This window comes from Beta vulgaris, chromosome 3 (genome assembly GCF_026745355.1).
Source record: "Beta vulgaris subsp. vulgaris cultivar EL10 chromosome 3, EL10.2, whole genome shotgun sequence".
Lineage (NCBI taxonomy): Eukaryota > Viridiplantae > Streptophyta > Magnoliopsida > Caryophyllales > Amaranthaceae > Beta > Beta vulgaris.
The window spans coordinates 4192111-4211924 of record NC_079204.1 but is presented as its reverse complement, the minus strand read 5'-3'; the positions used below and the strand labels follow the sequence as shown (position 1 = coordinate 4211924).

The 19814-nt window shown below is 33.0% G+C and overlaps 2 protein-coding genes across 2 annotated transcripts; both read left to right on the top strand.

Annotated features, from left to right (window-relative positions):
- Positions 1-2218: 2218 nt before the first annotated feature.
- Positions 2219-10305, top strand: LOC104888236 (protein IQ-DOMAIN 21). The gene is made up of 6 exons (XM_010673135.4): positions 2219-2456; positions 2692-2793; positions 4999-5292; positions 6973-7398; positions 8164-8453; positions 9363-10305. Exons 2-6 carry the CDS (start codon positions 2710-2712, stop codon positions 9700-9702), a joined length of 1434 nt encoding a protein of 477 aa, XP_010671437.1. The 5' UTR covers positions 2219-2456; positions 2692-2709; the 3' UTR covers positions 9703-10305.
- A 1422-nt stretch (positions 10306-11727) lies between these two features.
- On the top strand, positions 11728-18887 carry LOC104888235 (starch synthase 1, chloroplastic/amyloplastic). The gene is made up of 15 exons (XM_010673134.4): positions 11728-12229; positions 13587-14104; positions 14238-14315; positions 14458-14582; positions 15174-15255; positions 15885-16058; positions 16271-16352; positions 16459-16550; positions 16652-16714; positions 16793-16882; positions 17491-17615; positions 17697-17805; positions 17886-17947; positions 18071-18110; positions 18336-18887. The coding sequence occupies exons 1-15, from the start codon at positions 11908-11910 to the stop codon at positions 18489-18491; spliced, it is 2118 nt and encodes a 705-aa protein (XP_010671436.1). The 5' UTR covers positions 11728-11907; the 3' UTR covers positions 18492-18887.
- Positions 18888-19814: the final 927 nt, after the last annotated feature.

The window sequence follows — 19814 nt, the reverse complement described above, 5'->3', positions numbered from 1 at the left end:
TAGACAAAAAAGAGTATACGACTTTTTAGCTGCTCAAAGAAATGTATAAATCTAAGAAAATATTCAACCCTCAAAAAATTTATATTACCAGTTTTAACTAAAATACTTGTAAAATGTATTATCTTTAAATAAATATATATTTAAATTACATCTCTACTATTGTAAAACAAACATGGAATTGACATAAAATAAAACAATTAATAAACAGTAAAAGGAAAAAAAATAAAAAACATTGGTTAATAATTCAACCTTATGCTATTATATAGTGTTTATTTGCCAGACCGCTACCTCTAAATCTCAAACGTTACTTGTAGTAACGTTCTGCAACCGCTACTCATAATCTACTCCAACTGCTACCCGCTACTACAACCACAACCTTACCAAACACTCATAATTTTCTTAAGTAGCGTTAACTTATCTTGTCTGACCGCTAACCGCTATCTCAAACGCTAGTGCCAAACAGGGCCGTAATGTGAGGGTACTTGTTTTTTGGTTGTATTTTTTCCCTATTTTAAAATATATATTCTTAGTGTTTTGCCTCTTTTTTTTACTAATAAATAATAATACTATTTGTTATATTCTTTTAAATAAAAAAAGTAACATGAATCATTCGCGAGCTTTTCGAGCCGAGCTTAGCTTAGCTTAGCTCGTGGCTCGTCTCGTTAGGTCTCGAGTCGATCCCGAACTTGAGTCGAACCTTAGCGAGCCGAGTCCTGAGTAAGTACAATTCGAATTGTTTACGAACAAGCTTGGCTCATTTCTAGTCCTAGTTAAACTTGGACCCAAAGTGATCAAGAGAGCAAATTTTTTAAGCCCCGAGGATTGGTGCCATATCGTCAATTTTTAGAGATGGAGATAGCATAGCTAGTTTTTGACTTTTTGGAGCAGAGAGAAGTTTCCTCTCTTTCTTTAATATTTTTTTTTAACTATACCAATTATTTCTCCAAATACTAACCTCTAAAATAAACATCTTACAACAAACAACTACCGTCTACTACTTCCTTTACTTCAAAATTAATACAACACTTATCTTTAACACGGAGATATACCCATATAAGAAATTGAAAATGGAGCATCCTGTTAATATTTATGTAAAAATAAGGAGAGAGATGAATTATTGAGTGTGAGTAGTCCCATATTTTTTTTAATTTCTAGAAGTATTAGATAATTAAAGAACTGCTAAAAACAAAAGCGTTGCAATAATTTTGGAAAAATGTTATATATCCCTTAGGAATTACATAGTATTTGGATTCTTTGGAATTTTAAAACAACTCTAAAAAGTAGAGTTTGACTAATATCAACCATTTAATAAAAAAAAATAATCAATGGCTCATATATTATCTTTCCAAAATCCCTTTTATTTTTTCCCATTAGAACCCACCTCCTAATTTCCCCTTTCCCACATATATGTGTCCTTGATTTAAAAATATATAGTTAAAATACAACTCTACCTTGTAGAGTAGATGATCTAGACACTGTTACAAAGAATAATTGTTCACAGCACCTCAATCTTAACCACTAGGCCAAGACATCCTTGGTATTTTTAGTTTCTTATGTAGGTTACATATAACATTTCTCATAATTCTAAAGTGGAGGAGGTACTATTACATAAACAATAATTGTCAATTTTCAAATTTCGTTTAGGATTATATTTGATTCTTTAACGAAGGCTATGTTCTTTTGGACAGAATAAATAAAAGTTCAGTTCAGTTCAATCCAGGAAAATTAAGTTCAGTTCAGCTAGTTTTCTCTCACAATTTTCATTTATTTCAATTCAGTTCGATTCAGACAAATTCAGTTTAGTTCAACTCAGTTCAATCCAAAGAATTTATTTCAATTCAGTTCAATTCAGTTCAAAGAATTCATTTCAATGCAGTTTATTTCGATTTAGTTTATTTTAGACAAATTTATTTCAGTCCAAATATAGCAAAATCTTGATGATGGAGTATAGAGTTGACTTTTTTTCTTTTACAAAGATCAATAATATAAAATGACAAAAAATACAATAAATATCACAAACGTCATATACTCATATAGTCATATGTAGAGAATAAAACCAAATAATCCCCATTTTTTAAATTGATCATAAAATCTATTTAACAGAAAAATACTCAAAAATGCCTACGTGGCAAAAACTCATTTGTTATTGCCAAAATGCCAACCACTTTAGTATATATTTTGTGCAAAAGCAAAAGGTAAGGCAATCCCGTGAGAGAGATAAATGCTTAACGGCAATCCCGCGGTTCGTCAGTTACTCCTCCTCACTACTCTTTCTACTCTTTCTCTCTCCTCCCCTGTTTCCCGAACTTACCAAAATCACATTTTTTCTTTCAACTTCTAAATATTATTATAGCTAAATATAAGCTATATACTTATATCAAATGAAATTTTATAATTACCTTTGAGAGTATTGTCACAAAGGAGTTTCCCACGGTCTTGGACGATATTATCACAAGGTATGATCTTTATGATTATACATTTTATACTATAGTTATATATGTTTATGTTTGGATGTCTTGACCTAGTAGTTAAGATTGAGGTGCTGTGAACGATAGTCCGATAGGTCATAGGTTTGAATATTTGTACTTTGTACTGCCTTCGTGGTTAATATGGATCAAAAAATATATGTTTATGTTTATTCAAGAATATTATTTAGGGTTTTTAAATGATTAAGTTTGCTTTGTTATAAAGGTTTACTATCTTGCAAGAATGGGGAAGAAAGGAAGAGGTTGGTTTTCGTCTGTGAAGAAGGTTTTTAAGTCTTCTTCTAATGATTCCTCTGAGAAAAATAAGGTATGTTCTACAATATTATAAATTTTAATCTTATATATAATTATAAGAATATTGTTTCATCAACATTAATATTTATCACATTTTATTAGATTTAAAGATTTCACTTAGCTTACTAAATGCTAAGAAATTAATTTTTGTTTGTAGTTTTCTACTAGATATATACATGTTTGATAAACTAGGTTAAAATTTCTTGTGTATAAATATTTACATCAATTTTGTCGTCGTGTAATGTCGAATATATGTATCAAATCTAATTGTATGATGTGAAATATGTGCTATCAAATCTAGTTAAATATGAAAATATGCCAAAACTTGCACGTTTATATATTCTTAATTAGATTAGAGATGAAATTTCTTTTGTATTTCTACCCTTATTCCTTCCTTACTTTACCTAAGGAAAATAAAACAACATTTAATAAAATTGACTTTTAATTAGCGAAAACCAGTCTAAATAAATGAAAATCCAATTTAAAGAAAAAGACACTAAAGAATCAACAATAATTAATTTTGATCAGTTAAACTCACGCGATTTAGTTGGACAAAACATCAATTTTAATCCATTAGCATCACGTTAGATAAGCAGAATTATTCAGTTCAGTAAATTTTAGGTGATGATGAAAAGACCCTTAAACTTACGAACATTGTACTCTATCATAAAATGACACATAAATCATACCAATTGGATGAATGTCCTTAGTGTTTAAGTGAGTATAATGTTCTAATTTTCCTAATCTTAACTTATATGGCAAGTTGGTCTTATTCACAATGTAGCTTTTACAGTAACTTGTTGCTTTTTTCATCTAACCACTGTCGTTAGGTAGCTATTGATGAGCCCTTTCTAAAGGGGAACCTAATTTATTTGGACCATGAGTTCTCTTTGAAATGCATATGATACTTGTAATTGTATGGTCCCATTTCACAACTTGCAATCCATGATGGAACTCTGGAGATTGGGCTATCAACATCAACCTTGATCATCATCATGTGTTAACGATGTCGTATCCCCATCATCCAACAATGATAAAAAAAAAATTATCAGCATGTCGTCTTGAAGATTTTGGGATCTCCGTTTTATGAAAATCAGGCTCCAATTTATAAAAAATAATGTAGGAAAATTGGGATATTAAAGATGTACAATTGAAAATTTAAAGATTGATTATTGAAAAATTTATCAAAGGTGAAAATCAAGGGTGATTTCCATAAATATGAAATAATTTTTTTAAAAAAAATATTTTAGGTTTCTTATAATTTTGAGGTCATGTGTACTCTTGATTATGTGTAATTATTATATTTTGAAACTTAATAAGTTTGAGGCATAAAGTAAGATGACACTTATTTTTATGAAAGGGAAGATTATACCAACACTGGTTCTATGTAAAGTACGCCCTTTTTTAATTTTTATGGATATCTAGTAGCATTGAACTTCTATTCATCGCCCCAAAAGTACTTAAAACCGCTTCAAAAAAATTGAAATTACATATGGTGAGACTTTGTAAAGGACAACAACTTATGATTAAACTATGTAACAAATTTTAACTTTAATTGTAGAGCAAAATGTAAGTTGGTTTAGAGTGTCACCTAGGTTTTTCTAACTAATTTAACTTTAAGTCAAAACTCTCATAATGATTAGTTAATATACTTGTTGCTTGAGAAGGTCCCACTTAAAATAAGATAGTTTTTTATTAGAGAAAAATATAGAAATTATTTACCAAAATTCCCACATGCGCCCACAGTTTTAGCTCAAGTAAATTGGCTCAGTTAAACTAGATTGGCTACCAAATGAAATTTTAGCTACTCGCTCCAATGGTTGGACTAATTGCTTAACTTTTTTATCTGGTAAATCCTTAATGCTCACTATTGAAGTTGTTCTAATAGCCTTTATAATAATAAGAGAATGATTAGCAATGATATTCTAACAAAAAAAGGTTAGAATAAGACAAAAAGGTTATCTAAAAAACTTGTAAGACAAGTTTGTTACCAAAAAAAAAGATCGAGGAAAGTACTAGGAAAGTCACAAGAATAGCTTATTGAAAGGTAAAAATAATAAATTTCTACTTATGTGACCTTAACAATTATACTAGGTACATCATAAATTGACCTTGTTATTCTCTTAATTATATCTATGATATATTGATATATGAACTAATTACAAATCTATAATAGTATTAATTGTTATGCCTCTTTTACACACTATTTTGTTTCCAGGAAAAGAGTACCCAAAAATGGAACAATAATGATGCACTAGAGGTTGTGTCCGTGGAACATTTCCCAACTGAAAGTTCACTAGATTTCACCAATGACGAGAGTGGTGCAACATCCCCGTCAAGAGATGATCGTACACACGCAATAGCCGTTGCTACGGCCACGGCAGCGGCTGCCGAGGCAGCTGTGGCAGCAGCTCAAGCTGCAGCTAAGGTTGTCCGGTTAGCTGGTTATGGGCGTCAGTCTAGAGAAGAACGGGCGGCCACTTTGATACAATCACATTATAGAGGATACTTGGTAGGTAACTTCAAAGTTTTTTAACGTATCTCTTATTATATTTATAATGCATAACATTAATGCATAACATTATGAAACTTCAATTTTTGTGACGTAAGTGAAGTATGTAAGTGTCTTTTATACATACCACATACCTTTTTGTTGGTTCTTTACTTCTTTACCTCACCTACAAAATAAGTAAATACTAATTAAGAATCAAGGTTGACCTATTTGATTGAAGGCTCTCCTTCCATATTTTGTAAAAAAAGGTTAGAATCTCACCTCTTTCAAAGTGAGATCTCCAATTTCCCTCCACTTGTTCAAAAGATTTCATTTTATTTAAAAAGAAAAAGTAAGACTAGCTCGAGGTTTTCCTGACACATCGTCTCCTATGCTTAAATTAGACAGGTTACACAAGTAAGCAAAGTGGAGTAGTAAGTTAAGTGTTTGTGAGTAATAAAGACAAATAGACTTTTACTTTTTACCAAGTGGAATATTTATAGAGGTCTTTTGACATGCGAGACATTGACCTTTCTCCTTTTGAGCTCATTCTTTCTAAGTATGTTTATAGGACTTGGTTATAAGATGAAGGATGCAAGATCAACTAGTGGACTTGGACCTATATTTAGAACCCAACAACAGAATAACTCCTTTGAGAAAAAAAATATAAAAAATGATAAGTATGGTTTTTTTCATTCCATTACAATAAAATTTGATTTAAGATTTTACAATTTTCTGAGGACAACTAAATGCATGAATACTGTATTTATTTATTTTGATATCTGAGAACTTTCTTTTCTTTTAAATGACTGCAGCACCATAGACTTTTATACTTTTTATATACTAATAACTTTTGATCACATATTTTATTGATCTATAAAAATAAATGATAAAATATTGTTGTATTTGTCTCAATCTAAATGTGAAGTACTTATAAATTTTATCTATTAACGTTGTGAATTGACAAGTATAATAATTAAAGTGTTGCATTCTTCTAAAAAAGATGAAGTGTTTTAATATTACATATTGCAATTTTGATTTTCTTTTTGTGTGTAAGATGGCTAGTCCATACAAATATATTAAAAGGCTTTGTTTCCATCAAAGGAACGGTGCCACGTGGCACTCTTCAACGTATATGTCTCATGTTTATGATGTCATTAAAAATATTAATAAATTTTTGTAGCTGCTAGGATTCGAACTCATGACCTTTGAAATGAAAGGCAAGAGTTTATCTACCAATCTATCACAATCTTAATGTTTAATGTCTCAAAGTAAAACATAATAAAGCCTTATAATTATATAAAACAAAAAATTTTTTTTAAGTTTTTTGCCTTTTGATCTCTAATACTTTTAATAAGGTAATAACATTATTGAAAAAGTACGAAAAGCTAATAAATTCAATTATGAATAATAATATATTTGATAATTGTAACTGACCCGAGACATCGCTCGGATCAAAATACTACTAGTTAAAATAGTATAAAGTGTAAATTCAACTTTCATTATTTGATGCTTCACTATTTTATTTTGTTTCCAAACCTTATCTTTCACTACATTCACGTGACATTAATACTAGGTAAGACGAATCCTTCTTATATAAAGCACCATATTATATATACTTTGGTATGAATTAGGTAAGAAAATGCTTGATTATGATGGAACAATCATATTATTCACATGTTCATTAATTTGTTTTTGAAGGCTCGAAGGGCTTTGCGTGCTTTAAAAGGGTTGGTGAGATTACAAGCATTAGTAAGGGGCCACAATGTAAGGAAGCAGGCCCAAATGACTATGAGATGTATGCAAGCTCTAGTACGAGTCCAGGCCCGAGTTCGAGCCCGGAGGATTCATTTGGCCCATAAAAATCGTCAAGATAATCATGTTGTTAATCATGAAACTAATTATGATTATGATGATAAAAGAGGCAAACATTATAGGACAACTTTACAAGATGAGCTAATCACAGCAATTAAGAGCCCAACAAAGATTAATTATAGCAGTAGTAGTAATGTTGATGTGTGGGATGGAAGACACCATAGTTTTGAACATATCAAAGAGAGTTCTTTAAAGAAGCATGACGCTGCCTTGAGAAGAGAACGAGCTCTTGCTTATGCTTATAATTACCAGGTTGGTTAATTATTAATTTTACGCGCTATACAAGGTTTTCAGCAATCGCCTCTAAATATGATCTCGTATCTCATACTTCTTCGATTCTGAAATAAGTGAAACACTTTTCGCTTTTATATGAAAGTTTAATACTTCTCCCATTTCAAATTACTCGCTACACTTTGAAAATTCCACTATTCATCTATTTGACCATGCATTATTACTACTTCCTCCGTTTCTAAATAAGTGCAACATTTGCATAGTGTTTAATATTCACAGTTTATACTTTAATTAGTTTTGGTGATTAACATTTTAGGAAAAACATAATCATGTGGGATCTTGTTAGATTCGTCTGAATGTGAATTTTTTTAATATCAACTTTTTATAATTTTTACTTATTGATAATTGAAGATATTAATGGTTAAAATAATAAAACGTGAAAACAAAAAGTGTTGCACTTATTTAGAAACGGAGGAAGTATTATATAAAATCAGATGTTATAGTGTATTATGTCGTTGGATTCATCTCAATATATATTTTCGTAAAATCAATTTTTTATACTTTACTCTAATACACAATTACAGATATTAATAGTCAAAATAGTGTATCAGCAAGCGTGGAATTCGAAGTGTAGCGAGTAAAAATAAATGTTTTACTTATTTTAGAACGGAGGAAGTATGACAATATTGTACTTGTCGTCTATACATTCTACTAATTTGAATTAGAATTCTTGTAAAGAACAAACTAAAAGAATCTAATTATCTATATAATTTTCTCATATGGCAGCAACAACAGCAACAACAACAACACTATTTAATGCAATCAACTTCTCCAATGAATGATGCAATGTTCTCTGCTTATGCTAATGCAATGGACAAGCCTCAATGGGGTTGGAATTGGTTGGAGCGATGGATGGCCTCTCAAAAACCATTACAAGTCAGTAAGATGAAATCAGGACCAAATGAAAGCACATATATGACAGCCACTAGCACTGATGATGTATCAGAGAGGACTGTTGAAATGGACATGGTTGAACCACCTCATCATCATAGGGACCATACGAATGTCATGCATAGGTAACTTTTTTCTAAATCATGCTTACTAGGTAGATTAAGTTTTTTCCCCTCTCCGGTCTCAGACCTAATAGATGACACACGAGAGAATCGAGTAGTTTGTTAATGTCGAGAGTAGTTTCGTTTAGGGGTGATAATGAGTTTAACCTAGCTAGTCAAGAGTTACTTAAACTCAACATAAAAAGGTTGTGGTTAGCTCAAATATGTTGATTACGTAAAACAAGTGAATTATGGTAATGATTAATGATGCAAATTGATAGAATATTGATCAGTTGATGAAGTCATTATTTTTTGACTTTAGTACATATAACCTACATTATGTTTTCTTAGAAAGAGCAAAGCACTATGAATGTGTGAACTTCACCTCACGTATAAGCATTAAGCAATTAGATTAAGGTTGATTTGTATATATATCTAATAAATTCAAATTTGATAAACTTAGGTGAAAAGAAACCACTTTTCAGCTAGAGAATCATCTATCCTTAAAATCGAAAAACCTCCCTTTCCTCACCCTTATCTATCGCATATATCACAAGAAAAAGTGAAATTTATTAGAGAATTATAACCTACTCCTCTCCGGTTTTTATTAGTTTACCCATTTCTTTTGCACAGAGTTTTAGGAGAAATAGAAAGAAAGATAAACTATTATTTTATATTAAAGTTGAATCTATGTGTGATGAAAAGTTAGTGGTCCATTCCAAAAAGAAAAATAAAAGAGATGTGTAAACTAATAAGGGAAATCCCTAAAAGAAATACGGGTAGATTAATAAAGATAAGATGGAGTATATTGGTTAAACATTTTGCAACTGCTTTGGCAAAATTTATGATTTCAATCTGCTAAAAGTATTTGAGAAACCCATTACATTCATAATTTATTCTCTTCTTATAATTGTTTTTCTCTCATACAAACAGGCCAAGTAGGGAGGGTAGACAGTCCAGTTTTGATGGAGTTCCAAGCTATATGGCCCCAACTCAATCTGCAAAAGCTAAGGTTCGAGCCCAAGGTCCATCAAAATCACGGGCCCAATCTTTGTCCCCTTGGAACCATCCTTCCCCAGCTAAAAGATCTCCTATAGGGCCCAGTGATGGGGCCTCTTCTAGCTCTGGTGGTGGGTCAGTTCATCATTATCAATATACTCATACTCCAAGCCCAAACAATAATGGGGCTCGAGCCCACAATCGAAGGGCTGCGGGATACAGCCCAGATTCTACTGGTAGTAGTGATCGAATGTTTAACAATAATTGGAGATAAGATGATCTTATATGATTATAGCCTATAGGACATCTCTTGATCCTATCTGCTGCCAATCGAGTAGCGAATCTCCTATTAAAAAAAAGGTTAAGATAGTTCTGCTGCCTCAATTGACATCGATCCCTCCATTGATTCTAATCTTCAAAATTTTATTTTACTTGATTCGTGAGGGTTGTCTCTTGAGAGAAGGGTGTCCTAACTTCACTCATGTACCCAAAAAAAAAAAAAAACTCTTGAGCGTAACTCTTTTTATTATTGTTATTACATAATTATATCATCATACAAAGAAAAATAATTATTTTGTATTTAGATTAATATATAAGAATCTATTAAATAAAATGGGTTGGTTTAAACTTTAGGATAAATTAATCAAATGATCATTTGGCATGTGATGGAAGTCCATATAAAGCTAATAGTGTGAGAGAATTGGAGGGTTATGGATCTCATGTATTTGGCATATGGTGTATATATATGGAATTGTAATTGAACAATTAGTTATTGGAACTTTTGAAAATATGCTTTGAAATAGACGAGTTGTTGTGATGAGGCATCCGACCATCCTGTATGTTAAACATTTGATTATGGTAGATGTTCTTTCAAATATAGTAATTATTTAAAGAAATATATGTTTGAATGTTTTAAAAGTATAATTTTAATAACGATTATTACATGCGTAGTTAGTTATATGTTTAGAATTATAATTTCAGACAATAATAATCATATTTATGAAAACCAATGTGCAAAATTATCATACTAAAAATATAGTACACTCTCTCGTTAGTATTTTATTGATATACAAATATTTGCAACGTAGAAGTGTACGAAAAATGGAATGATGCGTAGGCATGTAGTGTTGTTCACTAAACAAAAACATAGGAAATTACACTTCGTAGAAAGACTTATATGATCAACTTAACAAATTCTGACACATTCTAAGATATGCAACTTTATCGAAAATAAACTTTCTACTAAATAGTATCCCTTTTCTTTAAATGCGTAAGACATTTTTATAAATATGCTTCCACAATGAAATAAATTATCTTTTACTGTATTTGCTTTCATATACTTCCTCTACATTTTACTTCGACATTCCATTCTAAGAACTAAGAAGTTGTAAATTACTAGCAGCATTGACATTTTTTTTGCAATATATATTATCTTGTTTATTGTGACATGCTCCAATATTAAAATAAAAAAACAAAGAGGCAATAAGTAATTATAAAAAGTTGATTCCACGTAAAAATATATATCAAAACGACATGCTTATGTATACTTATATGTAGATTTTACATAAAGCAGATTATGTTACACAAGTCAAATTGTATCAAGTATCTAAAACGGATGAAATTTGACTTAAACTTTATTCTTTAAGATAGAATTTGACAACACTAAAATGAATTAAATTAAGAAAACTAACACAAAATAATTAGAGCAACTACAATGACAAGGTACAACCACTCGTAGTTTTGTGTGCCACATCAGATTTTCAAACTACTACATTCTCAAGTTACAACCTCTTCCATTATAAAACTATAACCACTTGTAGTTTTTGTGCATTGGAAAGTAAAATATGAAAGAGAAAAGTGAAAGTGAGGCCCACAAAAAATTGACAAAGCAAGTAGCTTTATGGAGCTACTTGGCTTCCCAAAGTAACAAACTTGTTTTCTCTCCAACAACAAAGCTACTAGCTCCAGCCTCCAACTACTCTCCAACAACAAAGCTACTAGCTCCAACTATTGGTAAATTGCAAGCTGGAACCTAATAACTACTGTTGAAGCTGATCTTAAAAAACGACGTCTGACACTATGTTCAACCAAACGAGCACTAAAAGTTTGTCGACCATGCAAAAACAAGAGAAAACGATTGGAGAAGATTATAGAAATCAGTGCCATTCACCATCCCAAGTCGGTCAGGTTACAGTTCACACACAGTCATGGTGCTCCACAAGATCCGTCCTTAAATATCTGACCTTTTAAACAAATACTACACTCTCTAGAAAACTAGAAAAGGGACAAAAAGATTCATTAATCGCATATACTACTATACTATACTATACTAGGATTATTATTAACTTGCACATACATACATAGCCACATAATTACTTATATTCTTTTCTTTCCTTTCTCTCTGTTAATTGATTTTCATTCTCTCTCATATTCTTCACACTACCCTACAACTTCACCACCTTCTTCTTCTTTTGCATTAATGGAGTCTTTATCACTTCAATCTTTTCATGTCAAAACTTTACATCGATCTAAACTTAGTTTAGGAAGTAACCCATCAGAGTTTAGAACAAATAAAGAAGTGGGTTTTGCTTATTTTTGGAGACAAAGGAGTAAAAGATGCACATTTTCATTGAAATGTCAGTCAATTTTGGATGATAATTTAGGTGGGGTTTCAAGTTCTCAAGATGGGTCTTCTGCTCTTGTAAAACAAGAATTAGATGAAGGGCAAAAGGGTCATTTGATTGGTCCTGTCACAGATGCTTCTGGCTCCATTGTTAGGTTTAACTTATATCCTCAATCTGGTTTGTACCCACTTCTTAATTCTCTTGTTTTTGTTACTTAGTCCTCAATCTTAGTAATTTCTTATGGGTTTTGCATGTAAATTGCATCATTTTTTTTGGGGTTAATTTAGCAAATTTCAATTGATGTAATGTGAAATGATGAAGATATTGGGGGTTTCTTTGAATTATACTTTGCTTGCTATAAGGAAAAGTTTGCATTTTTGGAACTGTTGAGAATGCTGGAGGATTTGTGTGGCGTAATCTACTTTTTGTATGTTGGTTTACAAAAGTACTTTTATGTAGTTAGTATTTAAATGTTTCTTTGTTATACTTTTATACAATTTACTATATTATATAGCTCTGTGGAAGGACATTGCTATGTATTTCCCTGGCAATTGTCTGTTTCCTGTTATGAATCAAAGTGAAAAGATGTCACTTGCAATTACTAGCTCTGATGAACCATCTTAGTTCAATAGTTTTGGTGATTAACAGGATTAGTTCAATTTATGTAAAACTGGTTGTACTTTGGAGAAGAAATGGCCTTGGTAAAAAAATGTATATCAAAACATGGGAAACTTTAGATTTTAGGATCAATGAGAGGCTATCACTTGAATCATGTGATAGGATCATGTGGCATGGGCCACAACCTGTCATAGTGTCATTTCATTGCCTTGACTTTGCAGTTTAAGTATCTTGATAAATTTTTCATGTGATTGTTTAGACTAGTGATGGTTGTGGGCTAACTAATCAAGCTTTTGGTATTATGTTTGTTGATTGCTACATTGTGTTGGGGGCAATATATATAGAGAGATGACTGCATATTATTCCTTCAGCTCTTTAAGTCAACTTTGTATATACTTTCTCGGATAAACTGTTCTAGAATTGATAATTCTTAAACTTGTACGGTTCTACCGCTGTATGTTAAGGATCTGATGTTCCATAGTCTAATTGTTTATGACAAAATTTAGTGAATCTGAGAATCTTTTTATAGTCAGGTGCAATATCTCGAATAGAGGTTTTGGTCAATCTTTTATCCTTGTAAGATGTGAAATCTTATTGTACTAGATAGGGCGTCTCTGGTGTCGACTCCTCCCCTCCCCCCCTCCAATGATGCTGTCATTGACTCATTGTGTCAGCCTGCTTTGAGAAAGAAAAAGAAACAGTTGGTTCTCTGTGATCAAACTATGAGATATAGCATGATTTGTTCAAACAAATCTATTGGGATAGTGGCTGGCTGGCCGCTATCACTAATAAAATCCCTAGGTCTTTAATATACATCCATTATCTTTGTTTTCCTTGATGTCCCTTCTCAATCTTCTCATGTAGTTGATGTACTTAATAATTATGTTCTGAAAATATGCTTATCTTGTTTGAACAGTGAGCACAGATGATATTAACTCTAATGTTCACGGAGCCCTTTCTCTAGATATAGAAGATCAGCAGCAGGAAATGCAGAAAGACTATGGTGTCAAGGAAGATGAGTTGCAAATTGGGGTAGCAACTGACAGTGGAGAAGAGAAATCCTTTGCCAAAGTACCTCATAGTGTCTTCTTTGAACAAGGAGTAGGCAAAGAAAGTGAGTTCGAAGAAGAAACTGTTGTTGAGGGACAAGAGAAAAAACTTGTAAAAGTAAAGTTAAGTATTGTCTTTGTTTCTTCCGAGGCAGCACCATATTCCAAGACAGGGGGTTTAGGAGATGTCTGTGGTTCTTTGCCTATAGCTTTAGCTGAACGTGGGCATCGTGTAATGGTAGTTTCCCCTCGATATATACATGGTACTGCTGCAGATAAAATTTACGCTGACGCATTCGATGCCGATTGTCGCATTAAGGTCAATTGCTTTGGAGGGCCACAAGAAGTTGCCTTTTTCCACGAGTATAAGAATGGAGTTGACTGGGTAAGAAAATAACATATTGCTTCTGCAACTCTTATATAGTGCCTTTTGTGGATCTTGAAGGAGATCATTCATCTTAGATAAAGATTTTTTATAATGTCTTATGATGTAGTAACCTTTTTATTCCATGTTATAGGTCTTTGTCGATCATCCGTCATATCACCGGCCTGGAAATCCATATGGTGATAGCTTCGGTGCTTTTGGTGACAATCAGGTATATGGTGAACCATTTCATGGATATAAATTGTCTCTTTGTTTCCTTGTGACTTTCAGTAGTTGTGGTAGTTACTGCTACTGGATTAACTTGACTTGTTCTAGCTGGCAAAAGTAACAAATTTTCATTTTTGTTTGGACAGTTCCGGTTCACCTTGCTTTGTCATGCAGCATGTGAAGCCCCTCTCGTCCTTCCACTAGGAGGGTACACCTATGGGGAGAAGTGTTTGTTCCTTGTAAATGATTGGCATGCGGGCCTTGTACCAGTGTATGTGCTTTATGGTCATTTCCTTTTGCGCAGACTCTATGAAGTTTATACATTTTTTTTCTTGACGTGAACCAATTATCTTGTCAGTAGCGAAGGGGTATTGTACACTATGTGTGCTGCTTTGGTTTAATTTTTTCAAACTCTCTGTCAGAGGAAGTGATTCCCTGAAGGAATTGTTAGATAGAAGTTTTAAGCAGCAGTTCTTGAGTAGATCGGTGGAGTATGAACTCGAAAAACACAAGAGGCATTGACTGGACATATGGTCTTTTGTTTTGTTATGTTTTCTCCCTCTTTATAACAACCATTTGAAAGCTGTTTCGAATATTCATATGGCTGCTCTTTCTTATGTAATCAAGACCTGTAGCAGCCTACTCTGTGATTGTGATAACTGACATCCTTTAGTTGCTAGATGAGTTGATTATTGTTACCGGATATACATCATCTTGGATAGGTTTTAGGCATTGGAAGGATCCTAATTAATCTCAATGTTGAGACACAATGGTGTTTCTTAAGGCATCTTATCTTTCCTTTGTTTGCCTGTCAATTTTTTATTTATGAACAAAAAATGATTAATTGTGTTTTTTTTTATAGACTTCTTGCAGCTAAATATCGGCCTTATGGAGTTTACAAGGATGCACGCTCTATACTTGTTATACACAACCTTTCTCATCAAGTAGGTGTCTCTTGTATATGCTACCATTATCACATTGTTTAGTGTTATGCTCTTGAGTCCTTCTAATTTTGGCAAGAAATCACTTTAGATTATAAAGCCCATAAACCCCACTTAGCAAAGTTGGTGCCTCAGGACTCACGAGATAATGCAGTTATTTAGAGTCTAGCTTTGAGCATTACCCACATGTAGTCCTTTGCACACCTCCATTACTCTTTTGGAGGCATCCGATTAAAAGTTGCACAATTACAATCTTGATGAACAATTAATAAACTTATCTTGATGTGTAGATACATAATAACATTTATTTCTAACAACTAGCTGAACTCCCTTTGCAGATTTGTCTATCTTCTAGACACCCACTTCTCTTCCATCTTAACGAAGAACTAATTAAACATACGCTTGAATCTTAATCGGTATTCCTGTGCACAATATCTGAGTTGATGTAGATTTTCAATTTGAACAAAATTTGCTGCTAGATATTAGCCTTGTTGATCAAACGAGTATAAGTAAAAAATATGCAGTCTCAGAGAGAGCAGAAAATTATGTCATCATGCTTTGATGTATGGTATTTAGAGGGAATATATTGTGTTGGATAGAAACTGATGTTACTTATTTTCTACTTGTTCTAGGGTGTGGAGCCTGCAGTAACATACGATAATTTAGGACTTCCTCCACAGTGGTATGGAGCACTAGAATGGGTGTTTCCAGAGTGGGCAAGAGCACATGCTCTTGACAAAGGTGAAGCAGTCAATATTTTGAAGGGTGCCATTGTGACGTCTGATAGAATACTTACTGTTAGCCAGGTAATGATCAAATTCATTTTACAGTGCCTGTTTTCTCTTGACATGCAAGTTGAAAGTGGGAGTAATTCTATCAGATGATCTGATGAGATAGGAACAGCAGAGGTTTACACTTGCGCTGACAGTCTTGCTATGTTCTTAAGAACTATAAGTTGCATATGATGAGACTACTCTTATGATTGTGTCGATGTTTAATGGTTTATTAATGTTTACAGGGATATTCATGGGAAATAACAACTGTGGAGGGCGGGTATGGTTTGCAGGAATTACTCACCAGCCGGAAGTTTGTATTAAATGGTACTTCTATAGTTTCTATACTATGTTTGACAGTTCTGTTCATGTACTAATATAGTAATACGTCTCTTCATGCTTTATATTCTTGTATTGGTTATTCTGCTATTAGGGATTGTAAATGGCATCAATGTTTCGGAATGGGACCCATCCAATGATGCACATGTTGCGGCCTCTTACTCTATTGATGATCTCTCTGGAAAGGTATCCTGATTTTTCAGTCTTTGAAATGTTAAATCTTATAGTGGCAAAGAAGCTGTATATCATCTATCGATGCTAATTGGTTAATTGGATGAAATTTTCAGGCTCAATGCAAGGCCGCTCTACAGAAGGAGCTTGGTCTTCCTCTCAAGCCTGATTGCCCATTGGTGCGATAACGAATTCCAATTCTACATTACTGTTCAACGTATTGCAATCTTACATGAACTAACCTGGGTTTTTTTTAGATTGGTTTTATTGGGAGGCTGGACTACCAGAAAGGTATCGATATAATTCAGGAAGCAATGCCAGAGCTTATGGGAGATGATTTACAATTTGTAAGTATAGTTTAATGACTACATTCCTTGTTCTGAGAAGGTGGAAAAGAGGAGGGGTTACCTTCCGAAATAACATCTAAAGAGGTTATATGTATATAAACTTACCCCGGCAGAAGCGCATCTGCTGAGCCTGCTTCTCTACCTCGAATCTTAATCCTTAAAGAATTGACCATATCTTGATTTGAGGTCCCTTTTAAGAACTGAAATTTTCCTTACATAATCTTCACCATTCAGATCATTTATGTTTCAACCATGTCACAAGCTTGTGCTTCATACAATTCTTATCTAATGGTATCATTAAGGGTGGAATCACAAGCTTGTGGTTCATACAATTCTTATCTAATGGTATCAGTAAGGGTGGAATGACAAACTTTATAGTTTAATATAGAAAGTGACCTATTTTTGAATAAAAATTGTGGCCTATTATATAGGGATGGATGGAGTAACTGAATCTTGATTTAAACCTATTAGAAGCAACCCCTCCTCCTCCCCTCCCCCCCGAGCCATTTGTCCTATTATGCTTTTGGGATTTATTTTTTTAGGGTGTGCTGGTTATTCTGCTGCATGTTTGCGACAAATGTTAATTATCATTAGACAAATTGCACCAGGTTATGCTAGGGTCAGGTGACTCCAGGTATGAGAGTTGGATGAGAGCAGCAGAGATTATATACAAAGACAAATTCCGTGGCTGGGTTGGATTTAGTGTGCCAATTTCACATCGGATAACTGCAGGGTAAAATGAATTAAAATCTCAGCTTTAATAGACGTTTTAAAAGTGATCCTTGCGCTTTCTAACAAGAGTCCTATGACACAGTTGTGATATCCTCTTGATGCCATCAAGATTTGAACCGTGTGGACTAAACCAGCTGTATGCTATGAGATATGGAACTATACCAGTAGTTCACGCCACGGGAGGACTTCGAGTGAGTTTTAAGCAAAGCCTTTTCAAGTTTTCTACTCTTTAACAGACTGTCAGTTACTAACATCATGTAATGCGTTACAGGATACTGTTGAAACTTACAATCCATACGCAGTTGGACCCGATGGAAGTGGTACTGGAACTGGGTATGTATATCTTGAGGAATGCGACCTCAATAGATTGCCTTTTGATCTCTCCCTTTTTTCTTTTCTTTTTTTGGTTAAAAGAACTAACTTCTTTTTGCATATTCTGCTGCATATAATTTGTAGGTGGGCATTTTCTCCATTGGCAAAGGAGAGTATGTTGACGGTGAGTTTTATTCTTTTGATCGCATTCTCTGGTTTTTCTATAGTTACTTCAAATCTCGTTCTTTTTCTTCGTTCTAATTTTCAGTAAAACAATAGATTCCCGTATATAGGTGGCACAGTGATTATGGATGATTGTGCCTCATATTATTCAGATTTTGCATAAATTCTGTTCTTTTCATCCTTGATTCTCAAGTCAATTTACTTTTATGTGCATGTCCCCTGGCAGGGTCTGAGAAATGCTATGAAAACATACCGGGAATACAAGCCGTCATGGGTAGGGTTGATGAAGAGAGGCATGCAACAGGATTTCACATGGGACAGTGCTGCTGCTCTGTATGAGCAGGTGTTTGATTGGGCATTCACTGATCCTCCATACTGCTGAGATGCAAGAGAGAGAGAGAAGCGCGACACATAAAATTGAGTAAGCTAAGATTAACCAAGAACGGAAGCATGAACATGAAATTTTACATGCCAAAGGTACCAATAAACGTACCATACATTATAACACAAAGAATCGCATCGTTGAAGCTTCATCAACATTAGGTGAGTAGTATTGAACAAATTACTCCACATGAATCATGATGTTGAAGGAATGCAGAAGGTACGATGGACATATGGTTTGATCAACGGCATAATTGGGTTTATTTCATTCTTCTATCATTTTTGTAGTTTGGTTACTGGTGTTTGTTTTAGATAAGCAAACGTCTGTTTATGCCATTGAATGTATGTAATGAGAATATCTCTTGTAAAGTATTAGTACATAGATTGATTAACGAAGTAAACAATAATGAAGCTGGAAAAATCAATATACTATCATACACTAAAGGAACAAATGCAACTAACTCTCAGTCTTTGATTAATTGATCCCTAAAACAAGAACAATGACAAATGAGAGTGATGGTTGGTAGGAATCTGCTACCAAGTACCAAACTTATACTGGTAATATAGTCTTCTATCTTCCTTTACATAATTTTAGTGTTGAATATTTACTCGAATACTTCATCTCATATTATCTGTCAATTATTTACTAGTTGGTAGGAATGTGGAGGTCCTGTGCGAGGGCTGTCACGTCTGGCTTGTAATGGGGCTCTGGGTGGGGATTTTGTGCGAGCTCAGTCCAGAGGAATTCTTCTTACCAATGTTTAAAAAAATAAATAAAGGTTGTTATTTCTTCTCGTGAGAGTTTGAAGTCTATATTGTTTGTTGTTCTACTACATATTGGGTCTACTACAAAATTACTTTTTTGTCTTGTAAGAAATTGCTTACTTTTATATTAAAATTAAGCAATGGTAAATTCAATATTAAAAAGAGATTTAGCCCAATAATGACTAGGTTAATTTCTTTTAGTGACTAGTTTAATCCATTTAGTTATTAGATTTACTTTTATATTAAAATTAGATCGTCTCTTTTAATAATTTTTGTTGGTTAATACCTATACACGGTTTGCAACATATGTTAATTCTTAATTTACAACCATTTAAATCAATATTGAAATTATAATAAATCGATTAATCCCCTTACGAAGTTATATAATGAAATAACAACAAATATATAGAAGTGTCAATTTCATCAATTATTTTGGTTTTGTAGAAAGGAGTTTATTTAATTCAATTTCATATGTTATTATGTTAGATTTTGTATTCTATAATAGATTTTTACAACTTAACATTGATGAATTGAATTCAGCTATAGAACACTGGTGAAA